General features: G+C 35.3%; 2 protein-coding genes across 2 annotated transcripts in view; one reads left to right on the top strand and one right to left on the bottom strand.

Annotated features, from left to right (window-relative positions):
* LOC126797769 (uncharacterized) overlaps positions 1–20,107 on the bottom strand; it is a 92,971-nt gene that overhangs the window by 55,996 nt on the left and 16,868 nt on the right. The window lies entirely within an intron of this gene.
* On the top strand, positions 4,600–8,944 carry LOC126796838 (GDSL esterase/lipase At5g03810-like). Its single transcript, XM_050523561.1, has 6 exons — positions 4,600–4,843; positions 5,052–5,182; positions 5,347–5,577; positions 7,038–7,293; positions 7,580–7,772; positions 8,647–8,944. Exons 1-6 carry the CDS (start codon positions 4,600–4,602, stop codon positions 8,942–8,944), a joined length of 1,353 nt encoding a protein of 450 aa, XP_050379518.1.

The following is a 20,107-nucleotide window of genomic DNA, read 5'->3' as shown; positions in this document are numbered from 1 at the left end:
TTTCTTGATTTCTTTCATTCTAGTTATATTTTCCATTGTGATGGATTGCTAAACTCCTAAGCTAGAGTTGAGATGAAGCCCCTAGTATGACTATCTTGTTTTTTAGTTGATTTATCATTGGATTTCCAGATTGCTATGCACGTATGGTAAATGTAAATGTAAATTACTTTCAGTAAATGTAAAAAGTAATTTCAGAAGGGTAAATTAATAATTAATATTACTGAGACAGTATGTACATTTGAATAGTATTTATATGTACAGAAATACCTAAACAGTATGTACTCGTACATGAATACGTGATGGATGTGTAGTTGTACAATAATACATGAATAGTAAATACGTGAATAGTACACAGTGAATAGTACTCAGTGAACAATAATTCGTAAAACCAGAAATTGCTGAACAGTAACAGATTATTACTGTTACGGCATTTAAAGGTTTACGAAACGTTTCTAAATTCTTTTCTTCTCTTTACAAGGTGATCGATAAAACAAGGAAATGTATTATCTTTGGAATTGTGGAATTACGCTCGAGTTGATAAGGTGAGTAAAATCTCACTTATTTACGAATCTACCCTTGCGGGGATTCAACATTTTGCAAAATATTAAAGAACGAAATATGACATGTATATAATAAAGTGGATTATATATATATATATATTGTATAAATGGTAAATAAGTAGATATATATATAGTTTGCTATATTATATACTGTTAGGATTTCGGTTGTGAAATATGATCACAGTGGTGATGAGAATTATATATTGAGCATGTTGATACGATTGGTACAAATAATGAGTAGATTATTGTACGTGATTTTAACATGGAGATTGTTAGAATGTTGATTTGTCTTCGGACTTGATTTTTGGTACAATATGAGGTGTGATTATTGTACGTGTTTGGCAAGTCGGAACCTAGCCTTTGGCCGGGCGAAAGTTACGATACAGTTAGAGCTCTAGTCTATCTGCCGGAGTACTGCATGTGAGGTAATAGATGGGTTATCGGCTCATGAGTACTCATATTTTTGGACATTGGGTAGCGAGGAGGTTGCTCTATGTCGGACGTTGGGTAGCGAGGAGGTTGCCTAATGTCGGGCGTTGGGTAGCGAGGAGGTTGCCCAACGTCGGCGGTGTACTACTTGAGGGGTAACAGAGGTGTACCAGCGCTCATTAGTACCCGTATTATAAATACATTTGGGTAAACAGAGGGGTTGCCCAATTTCTCATGAACACTATCATTTCGCATTTTTGGGACTACCAGATGGGCCGTCCATTAACTCATGAGTGCATTTATATTTGTTGATTTGTGGATTGTCGTAGATGTTGATTTGTGGATTGTCGTAGATGTTGATATGCGAGATATATTGTTTTATTTTACTCATACGAACTGTAAAGCTTACCGGATTTGTGTTTACAATCCCGGTGCACCAATACGATGGTGTAGGGGATACTACTGCAGGTGTCGATTAGTGAGAATCGAAGGACGACTCCGGAGACTCGAAGTTGTTCATTATTCTGCTTGTGGTGAGGTTTCTATTGCAGATTTGTGTGTGAGAACTTGTGAGGATTTATTTTGAGTTGTGAGGATTATTACATTCCCATTTTATGTAATGTTGAATTATAAATTTGGTTTGTAATAATTGGTTGTCTGAGTTGTATTGTGAACTCAGTAATGATCCGCTGTGCATTTAAAATGATTTCGATTTATTTGAGATTGTTTTGGTGTTGTACGACTTTAATATTTCGAGTATTTATACACGAAATTTTAGGGTCGTTCAGAGCCACTCTGCCGTGTGGTGCGAGTGTGCCGACGAGGGCGTCGGACTCCCAAGGAGGGTGGATTGTAATATCCCACATCGGTCAACGGAGAGGGGGTGATGCGTCATATATGTACATGCCCACCTCTATCTAACGCGAGGCCTTTTTGGGGGCTCAACAGCTTCGGAGGAGATGAGAATTCCGAAGTTAAGCATGTTTGGCGCAGGGCAATCCCAGGATGGGTGACCCACTGGGAAGGTGCTTCTGAGCTCCCAAAAACAAAACTGTGAGGGCTATGCTAAAGCGGACAATATCGTGTTACGACGGAACGGTCCGGGTCGTGACACTCTCTCTCTCTCTCTCTCTCAAATGAGCCATTGCAATAGCTCCATCAGTTTTTTTTACTATGTAAAGTAGCGAAACGGTTATGACATTACATGTTAGAGGTAGCTTTTGTTAGTTGATTAAATTTGTGTCTATGTCATGTAATTGTATGAGCGAAACGAGACGATCGAGCCTTGCTGTATTACATCTAACTGATCTAATCACGCATACACTTATGTTTTTATAAATGAAAGATAAACTTTGTTGTGATTAATACTGACACATCATTGAGACTAATTAATTAAAATCAAGCACGGATTTTCAATTGCAGTAATAGAGTCTTTTTTGTTTCTTTATGTTAATCGAGTTTTTTTTTTTTGCTTTCACTTCCTCTTCCTCTATAATTCTTCGTCTGGGTCTCTAAATGCTCTGATGCATAAAGTGACCTCTTCAAATGTTGATGAAAATTAATGGGAGTAAAAACTAGCGGAGTGGGATCGATCTAGGCGTACTTAGAGATATATTATTGCAATAGAACTATTGTTTCTTTTTGTATATTGCTTCTATGGCAGCTTCACTTCTATATACTAAAATACATGAAGATTGTGCAACAATGGGAAGTAGACATGTCAATATGTAATTAGAGTTGCTGTCAAGATTTAGCATTTGTGATTTTTACTTTTCACAAGTTCACAACAACCTAATTACTAAACATAACAGCTAAATTAATCAACCAAAAAATCTGGCAGCAACGCGCGGGCGCATTACCTAGTTTGCTACTTAATTTTGTATCTCACATGTTTCTTGTTCTAATGTTTCGTTGACTATAACAACATTATAAATGTGCTAAATTACTGAAGTTTGTATCCCGTACGTATGTTTCTTGTACTACTGTTACTTCGACTATTACAACATGATGATTATGATGTATGACAATCATCAGTGAGTGAATATGGTTGTTCATCAATTCAAGTTGTTATATCTATACTTTGGAAATTTAAAATATAAGTTTATGTTGTCCTATAGAGTTATATACATTTCTATTACAGGTATTGAAATAATCTAGGCATTTTTGATATGTTCAGTGGCAGAACCAGAATTTGATTTTAGGAGGGGGTCTAATAATATATTTGGTACATAATGATATTATTTAATACATTAATTTATAAGGAAACATGATCTCAACAACTTGTAACAATAAAGAAAAACATAACCAATTCTCTAATTGTAATTAGAGAGAGTTTTTCATTACATATATATTTCATAAGGTTTTTTCCATAGCTTATAACATGATTATGATCATGCATAATTGATAAATGCACGTCGAATTTGAAAACCTTGCAGGTCCAAACTCCCCGTCTTAAATGTAGGTCCGCCACTGGATATGTTGATGGACTGTCGAGTCTCGACCACTCAAAGGTCTAGCGAGGTTTTTCATTCTTTTTTTTTGTTACCAAAAAAACGAATGAAAAACAAAAAAACCTTGCTAAATCAAGTCTCGAGTCCAAAGTGAACAAAGGAAACCGAAGGTGTTGCTATTTCAGAATGAAATTAATCGTTTATGATCAGACAGCACAAATAGCTAGATTTGAATCAATGGTCTAAATATCGTTTTCGGCATCGTATCGGTCGAAAGGTAAAACGATATATCGGGGGATATATTGGTTTTATCAGATTTGCTTATTTTCAATAAAATTTATAAAATTATACTTCAATATGTACCAAATAAACTAAAAAAACGGTACTAAGTAAACTAAAGAAAATAAATACTTGATTTAATGACAATTAAAGTACACGAACGACATCTAATAATAAAAATAGGTATTTAAGAATGATTATTTAGACTTGAAATTCATCATATATATTTAAAATTTATATAAATTAAAAATATATATGAAAAAATGAAAAAAATTATAAGTTTTTCAAAAAAACAAAAAGAGGAAATAAATATTAAAAAATTAAACAAAAATTGAAAAAATAATAAAAAATCAAAGTTTGACCGATATTTGACCGTTGACCATCATTTTTGCGTTGACCGATAAATTTTGACCGATATGCTCTTATCGTATCGGATTCGAAATATCAGCGATATATCGGGGATATATCGGCCATATCGCCGATATTTCGAACAGAAATTTGAATCATTTATTTTTATCACACAGTTTAGCAACTTAGCACACTAAAATATGTCTGATAAATTTATGAATATGGGTATTGGGTAGCAGCTGGGCTTTGGTTGGTTACAAATTTATTCAAGACACTGCATTCCCAATAAATATGCATGCAGGAGAGTAGCTTCATGTTTCCTTTACCAGGATATATATATGGCAGTGTTATTGGTGTCACTCTTCCCCACATATTCATGTCAATTAAATTTTCACCAGTATCAATTTACAGTACTCATCACCTTCTTAAATCTCCCACAACCTAACCTCTGCACTTCCATTCACTACCCTTAACTTATTGGATTTCATCTATCTCTATAATTTAGCCGGTGAGGTTTCACCGAATAAAGAGAGATGGAGTTTTCAAGCGGTAGACTCCTGGGTTCCTTGACCTTCCTTGCTCTGGTTTTGACGGTGGTTCTTGCAGACCCTTTAGTTCCAGCTCTTATCATCTTTGGGGACTCTGTAGTCGATGTAGGAAACAACAACAATCTCAGCACAGTCATCAAGGCTAACTTCCCTCCTTACGGAAGAGACTTTGTGAATCACAAACCAACTGGAAGATTCTGTAATGGAAAGCTTGCCACCGATTTCACTGGTACGTAAACTTGCATAAATCTCTCAATTGTATATGTGGTTTCGATCTTCTTCTTCGATCATCTTCCAATGAAATGACTAGCTACTACTACCATATACAAATACGTAGCCATTCTAAAAAAGGGAGAAATTAGCACTAGGTAAAATATATGTTTTTTGTGTAAACAATGGACATGGCACGGTTTATGGAACGTTACTGTCTGTTGCAGCTGAATATCTGGGATTTACAAAATATCCACCGGCTTACCTGAGCCAAGAAGCAAGCGGGAAGAACCTCTTGACTGGAGTTAACTTTGCCTCAGCTGCTTCTGGATTTTATGACCCAACCGCCCAGTTATATGTACGTAAATTAAGTTGTAAATTAATATTGACCGGTAATTAAGTAATTTGTATCTCATTTCATCATTATATATCGATCGACCACCTTTACAGTTCTATACATACTCTATCTAGCTATATATCTTGTTCTAATATATGATGATATGTCTGTGGTATCGGTTCCAGAATTCGATTTCACTGACCCAGCAACTGAACAACTACAAGGCATATCAAAGCAAAGTTGTGAATCTGGTAGGACAAACCAAGGCCAATGCAATATTCTCTGGAGGCATCCACCTTCTAAGTGCAGGGAGCAGTGATTTCATTCAGAACTACTACATCACTCCCCTAGCTACGATCTACACGCCTGATCAATTCTCAGACATTCTCATTAGATCTTACTCTACATTCATTCAGGTTGCTATCAAATCCTCACTCGTCATAACAGCATATATTTTCCTTTTGTACATGTATTGTTTGTTATTTTGTATCATGTCCAACCAAAAAATTAACAAAAACATTTAACAAACTTTAGCCTAGCATTTATACATTAGGAGATGGGATACTCTATATGCATGCAAGCTTACTGTTACCACTATATATATTGTATTGAAACAATAATGCTTTTAGACTAATCTTCTTAATTTCGTGAATTTAGAGTCTAGATTATACAAGTGCCAATTTCCTACACTAGGTACTTGCCAGTGAATTGTAGCTAATCTTTTTTTTTTTGCCTGTCTTAACTCGGATACTACAAAATATCTTGGAGCAGTTTCATAATATCTTTCTCAAGCACTATTATTTGTTAAAATTGTGCTTATAAATGTACCCAACAAACTTCTAACTAGACCTAATATAATTTTTATTGACATTTTTACCCCTATTTTAAGGTGAGAAAATAAAACTAAAACAACTAATTAAATTGCTTATTCAAACATGCAATCGAATCGAAGAGTTCGACCTCTATCATCAAATTTCAATTGTCATGTTTCTAAATCAAGGTAATTGTATTTTCGTTAAACATAGGATTATTATAAAGAGTATTTGATAATTCAATCATAGAATAACAATAATTAAAGAGAGACAAGAATGATGCCGAATTGGTGAGCACTAAAAATCTGGGGAGATACACGGATGATAGACTGTAGAGTGCAACTTGAGGTCGCATGGTGGATTGTGTCAGAGAACTCTTAGATCTTGCTCTCTCACGTACACACTTTCTTCCCCGATCATTTTCTCCTTGTCAAATTTCATCTCTAACATCATTAATTATTATTTTTGCTAAATCTTAAAATTTATGATTTTTAATATCTCAACTGCATGCAAACTCTTGAGTTAAGCACAGATCATCAAAGAAAATAATGGTAGATATCAAAGACGTAGCTACACACGGGCTACGATGGGTACAATCCACCTCAAATTACTAAAAAATTTGTATTTCTAGCTAAATACTCTAAAATTTAAATTTTAAATATAAACCCACCCTAAATTTCTATATATAGTTTATAAATAATCGTAAATTTTTTACTAGCCCAACCCATTATAAAATCATGGCTCCGCTCTTGGTAGATATTGATTTGCCTTAATCTTCATGTTTGTTGTTTAAACAAAGTTGCTGGGTTTCATTCGGATTCGGTTATAGTAATAATAGCTATATAATATAGGGGCAAAATGGGAAGATTTATTAAAAAAAATGGGTTACTGGTCTACTTAGATATTTATTGGGTACATTTAGCATCACTCTTGTTAAAATTATCTTACTATCTGGTCATTATTTTCTCAAGCACTATGGTCGATTGAAGCCACATTTATGAGAACTAATCAAAGATGGGATTGCCCCTGCATTATATAATTATATGATTTTCACTTTTCGACAGAATTTGTATGGGTTGGGAGCAAGAAGGATTGGAGTGACAAGCTTACCGCCGACCGGGTGTTTGCCCGCAGCAATCACCCTTTTTGGCTTAGGAAGCAACAATTGTGTCACTAGATTAAACGGAGATGCCATTTCATTCAACAAGAAGCTTACGAGCACATCTCAAAGTTTGCAGACAAGACTTCCCGACCTCAGGCTTGTGGTCTTTGACATCTTCCAGCCTCTCCTGGATATGGTCACAAAGCCTAGTGACAATGGTAATATATTCTACCTGCTGTACAAGTCAATACATCAATTCTTGAAACAAAAAGACATTTACATTCAATTCGTTTAATCAAAAGACATTTACATCCGTACAATATATGAAGAATCCGGCCTCAATACAAAGATGATCTCTGATTCTTTATTTCTAATACCCGTCAATCTATTTATGTTATAGGAGTAGCTAGATCAGAATCATTAGATGCATAGTCTGATCACTAGCTAATGTAATTGCAAATAAATTGTTGGTTTTTCTTTCTGATGTATTTACTTGTCTGATAGGGTTCATGGAGTCGAGAAGAGCTTGTTGTGGAACTGGAACATTAGAAACCTCTGTTCTTTGCAACGCAAGATCTATAGGAACATGTAACAATGTGACTGGGTATGTGTTTTGGGATGGATTCCATCCCTCTGAAGCTGCTAACGAGGTCTTGGCTGGTGATCTACTTCAGCAAGGTTTCCCTCTCATCATATAGTAAGTACGACGTGCGTACTGGATCGAATCGAGTACTGTCCGGTCTCCTATGATCTCGTTATTATTAGGCTCTATTTCTGTACGTTCTTTGATGATGAGCTCAGTCAGTGTACGAGGGAACGTAGCATGTTCTGAACCCTAAATGTTTGTATTATTTCTTGCTTAAGTGATAATCAATGTTTTAAAAAACTTGTAACGCTCGCTTGAGGCTTAAACAGCTTAAGGCTACTTACATAACGCATATGTTTTTCGATCTGGGCACTGAGGCGTAAAAAACTTACGTTTTTTACGCCTTATGTTACGTTTTTCAAGCATTTTACTACGCCTTAGAAAATAATTTTTTTAGGTATATTTTTATATTTATTTATATAATATGTTTAGTTTGATAAAAACTATCTAAAACGTTTGAATCATGAATTTCATTATATCTAACTGCAATAAATTTGTAAGTTCTTATGTATATTTGTTCTTTTTATATGTCTATAATTATATATTTACACATTTAACTATTAATTTTTTATAACATAAGGCTTACAATTTATGCGTCTCAAGTTTTAAGACTCAAAGCTCTTAAGAAAACGCTTCGGTACGCTTTTTTTTTTAACATTGGTGATAATAGCCGGTACTTGTGCATCTCTTTTCAATTTTTCATAGCTACTGTTTACGTCTCCAACTCCTATTATAACTCATTCCCGTCTCCCTGCCTCGTATATAAGTAGCTAGACACGCACACACATACGAACTCATGAACTAAAATTTATAGGTATCCCTGTGGACAATCTATGATGGAGCTTCTCTCTGGTAGAACCACCGACAGAAAAGAAAATTGTCGACGCTGTTATCTGTTTTGCTCAATCTATGCTTGTCTATTTAGTGTTACGCTCGTTATGTGTATGGCGATCTCCGAAGAAATCTTAGAACCCGTCCTCGATATTAAAGATCCCAAGCTCGAGGTTGTCTCAGCTGTCATGTCAGAACTGAAAGTCACCGGCACCAACTTAACTGCGACATGGAACATGACCCTCTTGGTTACAAATCGCAGCCACAAACTCGGCATGAACTTTGACATCCAAGCCTTCGTCTACTGCGGCCCAAAAGATTACTACATGTTAACCATGTTATTCAAGACCATCGGAGTTCGGAGCAAGGATATCGGGTCTGCAGGTGGCTGAGAAGCGGCTGTCTCCTTTCTTCATAGACCAAGATGTCCAAACGCATGTCAATCTTAAATTTGGGGTAGCCGGAGTTTTCATCCGAGACAACTTTGCCCGGGAAATCTTTGATGAAAAGACTATTAGTGGTCCTGTAAAATTCGGCCTCAAATTGTTGATTTCCTATAGATATAGTACAAGAGTGTTTTTTGTGGACCGCGACCATGTTTTTGATCTTTTCTATGATCCACTCGAATTCTTGTTTTCTTCTAGTGACACTGGAATTCTCATGGGAACATCAATGTTGTGCGAACCGGGGCCAAATTAATTTAGGGTTATGCATAATTGAGATATTTAATTTATGTGTCATGCATGAGACAGTTGATAAAATAAAAGTACATATATGTACTCTCTTTTTATTATATAGAATTCAAATGTAATTTTAAAGTACTTTTCTTTTTTCTTGAACTCTCATTCTACACCATGAGGCAATAGCCTAAGTCTCTATGTGACAATATACTTTTTAACAACAGTGTTAATTATTCATTTTATTTTTCTGAATTAGGACTCATCAACGGGCCGGATCGGGTCTTAGTATATTTAAATAAATGCCAGACCGGGCTGGGTATTTTCACAAATAGGAAGATCTAAGCCCGCCCACCTAAAGCGGGCCTTGCGGGGGGCTTTTATGGGCCGGGCCTTATATGCTTGTATTAGGAAAAAAACAAAATACTCTTATATAAGGGTTTGGAGCCCAACCAAGTTGGGAGGCTCATCCTTACGCCTGTTTCAATTTATTAAAATAAAATGCCAATTAATACAAAAAATTTGGGAATGAGGAACAAGTCTAAGTCCAAATCCCTTCCAAATAGCAACTAAGAAGTTTCCAGCAGATTAATAAAGTTTTAATACAAACAATTTCTAAATTTGCTCCTCCATGTCAATTCCAAGCTTCTAGTCAATGCTTCTCCATCATTACATCAATTGACCTGCATATGAGCAATTGAGCAGACCTAAGGCCAACCATTCAAATGATTCAATATGAAATGGAATAAACATAATCATTACATCACTGTATAAATTTACCTGCATACGAGCAGTTGAGCATACCTAAGGCTGGACATTGCTTGAAAGCTCCTGAGATTGAGCATGTCCGGACGCCTACATATTTAAACAACAATTAAACACCCATTAAACATGTATTGCTCAACTCAACTCAACCCATTACACATGTATTGCTCAACAGAACAATGTACCTCTTCATCATCAATAACAATATCAGTTTCATCCTCACTGTTTCCCATCCAATCTGGTCTTACTGCTCTAATGAGCCTCATTTCTTCAGCTAACTCCATTTCAACCATTTGCTCTTGTTTCCTTGTCATGGCTAAACCCCAATATTTTAAGCAAATAAATGCTTCTATCGTATTTGGACTCAAACAAGCCCTTCTCTTGGATACAATTCTCCCTCCTGCACTAAAACATGAATCAGAGACAACAGCAGAAGCTGAGATAGTTAGTAAATCTCTTGCCATGACATAAACAACATGGTATAATTGTTGATTTGTTTTCCACCAAGCCAAGACATTAAATTGGCTATCATCATCAACATAAATAGTTGGTAAATCAAGATAAATGTGCAAATCAGAAGAACTAGCAAAGGAAGTAAGTGAAGATGACACCTTTGCTCTTTTCAAACTTTCCATGGAAAAATTACCAACAACATGCAATGTTAAAGAACAACGAGCTATATTCGGGGTTGAAGGTTAAATTTTTAAGTTGCATAGAGGTCAAATCAGTGATAGAATTCCTCTTATATATGTCATAAAGTGCTTGCAATTCAGTTCTCAAAGATAAAACTTTTGAATGAATATCAAGCTGATTAACACTCATGCATTGTAACCAATGAGAAACAACAAATAACTTGAATCTAGGATCCATTATTGTAGCAAAACAAAAGGCTTTAAGAAATGTTCCCCAATACTTATCAATTTCTCTTTCATTGCAGCCAATGACTCCTTAAAGATTTCAAATCCAGAATATGCCTCAAATGTAGCTTGTATATTTATCATGCAATTAATAACACAACATGATGTAGGGTGATAAACGCCAGAGAATATCTTAGTTGAGGTAGCAAATATCACTAGAAAGCCATTAACTAGTTGAGCAATTGACAAATCTTGGTCCAATGTAACATCTAAATTGCAAGACCGTAATTCATTCACTTTAAGAACATACATATTCAAAGGTCATTTATACTCAATGACTAATTCTAACAATTCATAAGTGGAATTCCACCTATGTGGCACATCGTTGTCAATATTCCATTTTGGCTTTTGCAAATCAGTACAACAACGCATCCACAATTCATATCTCTTATTAGACGAATTCATGCTTCTAACAACATTGATTATCCTATCAATTGATGGACCTAATATATTTAAACCATCTTGCACAATCAGGTTCAGAATATGAGCACAACAACGTACATGAAACAACTTTTTAGGCACAGCCTCAACCATAAGATATTTTGGAAGCCTACATGCAATTACATCATTATTTAATGAATTATCTAAAGAGATGGAAAAGATTTTACCTTGAATACGCCACGACAACAACTATTCATATATATGATTTGCAAGTGACTCTCCTGTGTGAGGGTACTCAACCAACTTAAAACATATTATTATTTTATTTTAAAACCAATCTTTGTCAATAAATGGGCGGTGAGTGACATGTAACTCATTTTTTGACGCGAAGACCAAATATCAGAAGTCAAGCAAATTTTTCCATCAAACTTTTCAAAGAAACTCAAAAGCTCAGTTTTGATGGTCTTAAACCGACCCATGACATCTCTTTTACATGTTGAGGCTGAAATTCCTCAAAATTCAGAACAAAATCATTCCTTTAAAATCATGCTTTTAAACAAAAGTAAAAGACAATTCAGTTCTAATAACAAATTCAACAATTTCTTTACGTGCAACAGCCTTGTTGTAAATAAAAGCAGATACATTTCCCTCTGTATCTTGCACAATCTTTTTCTGCTCCATTTCATGAACATTTAAATGCATTCTTAAATGACTAGTACCCGCACTAGCACCCCCTTGAAGAAACATCTTACAAATCCCACATTGATTTTTAAGGACCAAAATACCACCAATTTTAATTTCAACCCTACTAAAATATGACCAAACATCACTAGTGAATCTAGATTTCTTAGAAGATGCAGATACAGATGAACTTTCAATTTCAGTCAAATCATTAGCATTAATATCAATCATTTCTTAACTGTAAAGAACAAGGTTTAGATGTTACTTGAGAGTTGGGTATGAGAGGGCTAAAAAGTTGATCGAATCACAACTGGTTTCCAGAGATGCTCATGCTTTCTACTGTCCATTATTTCAGAGTCTTGTGATGAACATATAATCAAATAGAATACGATTAGAGAATTTTAACATAGGATGAAGCGAGAGAGAAAGAGAGGATTGGATTCAAATTGAATACAATTAAGAGAGAGAGAGAGAGAGAGAGTTCTTCCCGGTGAAGCGCGAAAGAGAAAGAGAGGTGTTGAAGAGCGAGGTCTTATTACTCTTATGAGACGGCTCTTGTGAGAGTCATCCTAGGCTCCAAGGGAGGAGGCGGTTGAGAACTGGAGAGTTAGAGACCGAGAGAGCAGAGAGACTTGTTACTTGTATACTTAATTCACTTAGTCTAGGTTTTGTTCTTTTTTAGGAATTAGTGGTAGACAACTGGATAGCAATATAACTACATATGTTATACATAGAGACTTGTATACTTAATTCACTTAGGGTTTTAGTCTTTAATTTGGACATATATAAATTATATATGTATAATTATATAATATATATGTATAATATTTTATACCGATTACATTGGCTGGTGTCGATCGATCTCGAGAAGCTTCTTTCATATAGTCGCTACTTAATGCGATAGTTTTATTCTAAATCTAATATAAATGTTATGATACATTAGTAGACACTTAGGCGATCGACAACTCCAAATTGAAATATGGTCGATCGACACCAGCAAATGTGATCGGTATATATATTTAGGGACCCCATAAAAATTTCGTCCGTTTTGGACATGGTTTGACCGTTCGTACCTACGGTCAACAAAAAAAAGGCGTTTTGACATATTGAAACCCCATTGACCGGGTATTTGCCAAATGAGTTTTTTCAGTGCGACCGCGCACGATAGGTAACAAAAAATTAGGTAATTTCATATATGCAAACGGCTTTTGGTGTTACCATCTTTGCAATGGGTCATCCCTTTGGGTATATTAGTGGTGTTTTCGGTTTACCGGAAAATTCGACGGTTGAACGAGGTCCGAATTGGATGAATTTTTACAGAGTCACTAAATATATATACCGATCACATCGGTTGGTGTCGATCGATCCGGATAAGTTTCCTTCATATAGTCGCTTCATAATGCAATAGTTTTATTCTAAACCTAATATAAAGATTATAATGCATTAGTAGACACTTAAGCGATCGACAACTCTAATTCGAAATATGGTCGATCGACACTAGCAGATGTGATCGGTATATCTATTTAGGGACCCCGTAAAAATTTTGTCCATTTTGGACATGGTTTGACCGTTCGTACCTACGGTTAACAAAAAAAGAGGCGTTTTGACATATTGAAATCCCATTGATCGGAGATTTTCCAAATGAGTTTCCTTGTTGCGACCGCGCACGATAGGTAACAAAAATTAGGTGATTTCAGATATGAAATGGATTTCGGCGTTAGCATCTTTGCAATGGGTTCTCCCATATGGCATATTAGTGGTGTTTTCGGTTTACCTGAAATTCTGACGGTCAAACGAGATCCGAATTGGATAAATTTTTTACAGGGTCACTAAATATATATACCGATCACATCGGCTGGTGTCGATCGATCCCGAAAAGTTTCATTCATATAGTCGCTTCATAATGCAATAGTTTTATTCTAAACCTAATATAAAAGGTTAAGATACAATAGTAGACACTTAGGCGATCGATAACTCCAGTTCGAAATATGATCAATCGACACCAGTAGATGTGATCGCTATATATATTTAGGGACCCCGTAAAAGTTTCGTTCGTTTTGGACATTGTTTGACCGTCTGTACCTACGGTTAGGCGTTTTGACATATTAAAATCCTCATTGACCGGGGCTTTACCAAATGAGTTTCCTTGGTGCGACCGCATACGATCGATGAAAAAAATTAGGTGATTTGAGATATGCAAACGGTTTTCGGTGTTCGCATTTTGGTAATGGGTCTTCCTTTATGACATATAAGTGTTATTTTCGGTTTACTGGAAATTTCGACAGTCAAACGAAATCCGAATTGGATGCAATTTTTACAGGGTCACTAAATATATATACCGATTATATCAGATAGTGTCGATCGATCCCGAGAAGTTTCCTTCATATAGTTGTTTCATAATGCGATAGTTTTATTTTAAACCTAATAAAATATGTATATATAATATTTTATTATTTGGCGGGTTTTTACGGGTTGTGCCGGGTTTTACACCTCTAATCTAAGCCCGACCATCTACCCACGGAAGCGGGGTTTGGCGTGCTTTCTTGCGGAACGAGCTGGGAAAAGCCCATCGGACTTGCGGGCCTCCGCGGGTTTTTCGGATCCGCATGCTAAATGATGAAGCCTAATCTAAACCGTATAATAATATATTATATATATATATATATATAGTATAACTTCATTGAAACACGAAGATTAGGCTCGATTCGGTGATGAGAGTTTCATACATATGAAACTTTGTCAACACTTGACTCCAGGACTGGGATCAAAACTGACCCACTCATAGCAGTGACTAGTGCGGTGGCCGCGCTATGCGCTGACTTTCTTATGTGAATTATATTTCAATTGGCTTTTGCATTTAATATATGATGAGTAAATGATAATTTACGAAATACTATCCTAATTGAATGTTCTATCAATGCAATATATAATAATAGTAAAAGATGAGACCTCCATTATTCACTAATGTTTGTATTGTAAACGATGGAGTAACATCTCTAATTACATCTATGCAATATGATTCCTCCATAATATGATGACCAACTATAATATCATCTAATGTTTACCCCCCCCCCCCCCCCCTCTTTCTTGGTCTCCACACCGTTGACGGATGGCATCTTAATATTAAGTTAAAATAAGGAGCTCTCATATCTCCAATTATTCGCTTTCCAAAGCCTGAAAACTAACCTCAAAAGCATCATACTCACTTTTTCTTTTCACAATAACCAACACCAATTACAGATATGTATCCTCAGATCTACAACTATTTCTAGGCAAACGGATTGTACGCACCTGCGGTTTTTTCGGTGTTTGGACACTGAACCATTGCACATGTGACACGTAGTTTATCACTTTGATTAAATTAAATTATTTTATCAGCTTTCCTCTTTCACCTTTCTCTCCCCCTCTCTTTTCTCCATGTTTCTCTCTCTTTTCTCTCTCGCATTTCTCCCTTCCCATAATTTCTTCCTTTGATTCAGAAACAATATCTCTCTCTGGCATCATTCTCCTTCTTTTTTCGGGTCAATTTCTGGGCTTCATTCTCAGATAAAAAATTTCCCCAAACCACCACAAAATATTCAATCAAAGGATATGCAAACTGAAGATGATTCCATCATTGATGAGTAACCTGATATATATATATATATATATATATATATATATATATATATATATATATATATATATAAGGTGCGGTGTTGTCAATTTGGGCAGAAAATCGTATTTTCTTTGGGTTTGTGTAAAAGAATCAATATATTTATTTTTTCAGCCTGGGTCTTGATTGATTGAGGTACTACACTACATACGATTGCATGTTAAAATCCATGTCTTGTGATAGCAAATGGCTCATTAATCATGATTCTAATGCTACAACTTGGAAGTAGGTACTTGCAATCTCTTACGGACATGATTGGAGCAAACAATCAACAAACAATCAACTGAATCAAGAGATGTACTTGCAATAGAGACAGTATGAAGTTTCTATTCATACCTCCAAAATTGTTATTTATACCTCCTTAGTAATTAGACATCCGATTTATTTTGACAAATAACTACCTCTTCAATTTTTCCAAAATGCCCATAGTCCAATAAAATTTTATTTTTTACTTTAAAAATTCATTCAAACTTATTATAATTCAATTGATTCAAATCGATTATAACTAAATCGAATCGCTGAAACATTAATAGAATCACTATATAATAAATTTATATACAATTCATAATAACAAACAGACATATCATAATAAACTAGAAGAATAAAAAACGAAAAATTAAAAAAATAAACGTCTACAAAGTGATAAAATATTTGAATTATTGAAAACGATAATATCATAATTTAACTAAATATTCATTTCTTTAAATTATTATTGTAAGAAAAAAATTGAGAAATCAGATGTATTATATTATTTCTTTGTTTTAATGTTTATTTTTACATTTATCTATATTGGTAATTTCATATATATTGACAAAGTCAACACTAACTTGAAAAAAAGTAAGAGGTCTAAGTATTATTTTATGAGGTATGAATAGAAGCTCCCAAGATAGAACGGTAAGAAGAGGGTAAGAATGGAAAACTGAAACAATGCACTACTCATATAAAAATCATAAACACACGTGTCAAACAGAGAATAAAACTTGTGATGGTGTGCACACACCGATGGAGCACCGAATAGGTTTAAAGATGCATTCAAGATGTAAAAAAATCACCTATTTCTAGTCTTCCGATCTTTCTTTACCTCCATATTTCTCTATCCCAAATTAATAAACCCCTTACTCTCGAATCTATAACATTATCCATTTCCAAAACTCATGCATTCAAGATGTAAAAAAAATCACCTGAAAATTTCACCTCTAGGAATTTTAATACAGATATATACACAGGCATGCTTCTCTTTAAGAAATTGTAATATTTCAAAAATCTATATAGCAATTGACGACACAAAGGAATGGATGAAAATATCAATTGGCAATAAATGAAGTTAACTTATAACACATAAACACAATGCAGAGACATCAAAGCCACACCACGACTCATAACCAAATATGATAGCAATTACAACTCAAAAGTTCCATACATAAAATCACCAACTGCAACAACAGTACCAACCTATACTCACTGATGAGATCAATATACTAACGCCAGCAAACACAAACCCTCAAAAATCTTGAAAATTTTTAAAACCAAACAATAACCACTCAAACAACTCAGAAGCTAACTGTGCCACCAATGCCATCAAATTTTTCTTAAATTGACATCCATCATAATTCATGGAGATTAAACTCAGAATTAGAGGCTACTTCACAAATCTTGACGACCATATTTGCCCAATTATATTAGAGATGGTGATTAAAGGAAACTTTTGACGTCTACTTCTTCTCGTTTGTTTGTGGTATCATGGTTCAGAGTTCTACCAAAGAAAATAGACATACACTTACGCAATTATTACAAACATTGTTTCTAGATAGATATTGTCAACAGACCATTATAAACAGGTTTTGTAGCCAAAAGTAAGAAAAGAAAGTTTTTCGTTTGCTACGATTAAACAACACAATCCTTAATACGAAGGATAAACTTATTGATTATTTGCATAAAAATACAAAGTTATATACAGTTATAACACTGGAACAATAAATTTTCAAGTCCTTTAAATAGATTTTCAAATCCTTAACCCTAAACAGACTGATTCACCATACTGCAAACAAAATCCACGTAGAACCTCACTCATCATTCCTTATAACTGCACAATACTCTCAATCACATTCCTAAAAAATAATTTTGAAAAATGCATCCAATCATCTCACCAACTGCAAAATAAAAACTTAAAAACATTAGGATCTACAAATTACACTTAATGTAGAAACAATATAACTAACTTATTTTAATCCAAAAGAAATACAAACATAGAAACCACTTAGCTAAATAACAAACACACTATATTAAGAAAGAAGATTAGATTAGATTAAAAATGACCACAAAAAATAAAGCTAAACAAAATAAACGACACCTCCCTCTTCTTTCTCCGCGTGCACCAATACGTCAACCAAACAACCCGCGCATACATGTAGCCCCAGAAACAAACCCAGTAGCCCAACAAAGTACCCGCCCCAGTGGCAATTTTGTAAAAAACGGCACTGTTCACAGTGAACAGTAGTGGTTATCTCTCCTCTGCGTCTTCTTTCCTCAGGTTGGTAGAACCCACATCAAAACCTCAATCTCCCTGATGATTTTCTTCCTTTCTGCTCTCCAATATATCTAAACTCTAAACCGTCTAAGAAAATCCACTCCCCAAGCACTCGTACTGCCCATGCATCTTGAAGAAGGTTGAAGCCTCAAATCTCTTGCGCCACCAGGGTTCTGCACCACAAGCAAAAGGAAAGAAGGGAGAGGATTAGGTTGATATACTTGCAGAAAGGCATTTCAGCAATTTGTAGTTGAGGTGTACAATAAGAAGGTTAGCAAGAGAGAAGATGTCTACAGTATGATAGATATCCAAGCATTGTCATGGGCTGTTTATATGAGTAAACCACAGCTGTACATACCACGTAGAGAACCATCTCTTATCTCTTTGTCAATTGAACGGTTCACGTACCTGTAAAATACATATGAGTTATTCCTAGCAACAACACTCAAAAGTGAAAACCAATAGCAACAACCCAAAAGCTCCTTTACTAACCGATCAAGAGAGAGCACCGGAAGCCCTCAGTCGTACTGGTCGATCAACTTGTCCTATGTCGATTGGGCTATTCAGCTCATGCTTTCCCTCTTCGAGATCTCTGCAATTGCTTTCAGAACAATGAAGGGCGATTTCTGTTGATTCCTTTCTCGCACTCTCTGCAACGCCTCCCCCTTCTGTCGCACTTCAAACCCGAATTACTCCGTTGAACAAACTCAAAACTTCCTCAATCATATTTTCTGGGTGACTCTGGCCATGAGAAAGAACCTCGATACCCTGAAGAATGATTGGCGTATATGAGAATAGAGAGCTCCCCCTTTCTGAAAAAAATTGAGTCGATGAGAAGACACCTGATTTACCTTGATATGTCTTTCTAGATCGCCGACGAAATACCAAAACCAACCGGAGAAGCTTCAGCCGAGATTTTTGTCGAAGCTTCGCGATGGCGAGTCAAAACATTGAGTCCGAGCGAGCAGAGGCAAATTATGACACGTGTACACCATCTCTGAATTTTATACCCAGACTAATGGCAACTCCGTAATTAACAGAAAACTTAGTGTAGAACCGTAATTTCCGCGCGAACTGGGAACAGTGGCTTAGCTAAAGTGCACCTCATACAAACTAAAGAATCGGATACTAGTCATACTACGTACCCATATCTGACATTTTAAGACCCGAGCCAAATTTTAATGGTTGGACCCTTGAATTACACTATTTTTTTCCCTATGAATTTTTTTGCATAATATATAGTAGCGATGTGCGCTTTGTTAAGGACATCACAAGATTGTTATTAATTAGTTCACACTCACAATAAGTTGAGTACTTTTATTCTCGCATTGAACTATAACACAAACAAACATGTTATACTTCAGAACAATATTAGTTATAAAAATAACGGCTTGAACTCATGAGACTACCTACAGGTACGGCCCTAAGCTTACTACTACAAAAATTATTGTATTGAAACAATAATGCATTTTTCGTCTAATCTTCTTAATATCGTGAACTTAAGAGTCTAGTAATACAAGTGCCAATTTCCTACACTTGGAACCTGCCAAGTCAGGTTCATCGTATCTGAAGCATAAACTGTGCCTCAAGTTTATGCGACTCTTGAGCTCAGAGTGCATTCATATACATGTGCAAGGGAAATTTGTGTGACTAGACAATAACTAAATTAAACTATGGGGCGTCATCACCTGCTTCTCAAAATCTGAATATGAGAGTGGTAGCTTAAGCTATAAATTTAGTATTATTACTATTATGATGTACCGACGTATAAGCCATATAATTTTCTCAACCATTTTCCCCGTAATACTGTTATACGAGAGCTCATACTTATGTTGGTTGGATTCATTCAGTAAGTTCGAAGTCTCAGTTGATAGTGTTTTTCTTTTACTTTCGAGATCCCTCGATGGTTCCCTAGAGAAGAATATTCGATTTTGGCTTTGCTCACTTGAGAA

The sequence above is a fragment of the Argentina anserina genome, chromosome 6 (assembly GCF_933775445.1).
Source record: "Argentina anserina chromosome 6, drPotAnse1.1, whole genome shotgun sequence".
Classification (NCBI taxonomy): domain Eukaryota; kingdom Viridiplantae; phylum Streptophyta; class Magnoliopsida; order Rosales; family Rosaceae; genus Argentina; species Argentina anserina.
This window is presented reverse-complemented; position numbering and strand designations above follow the sequence as displayed.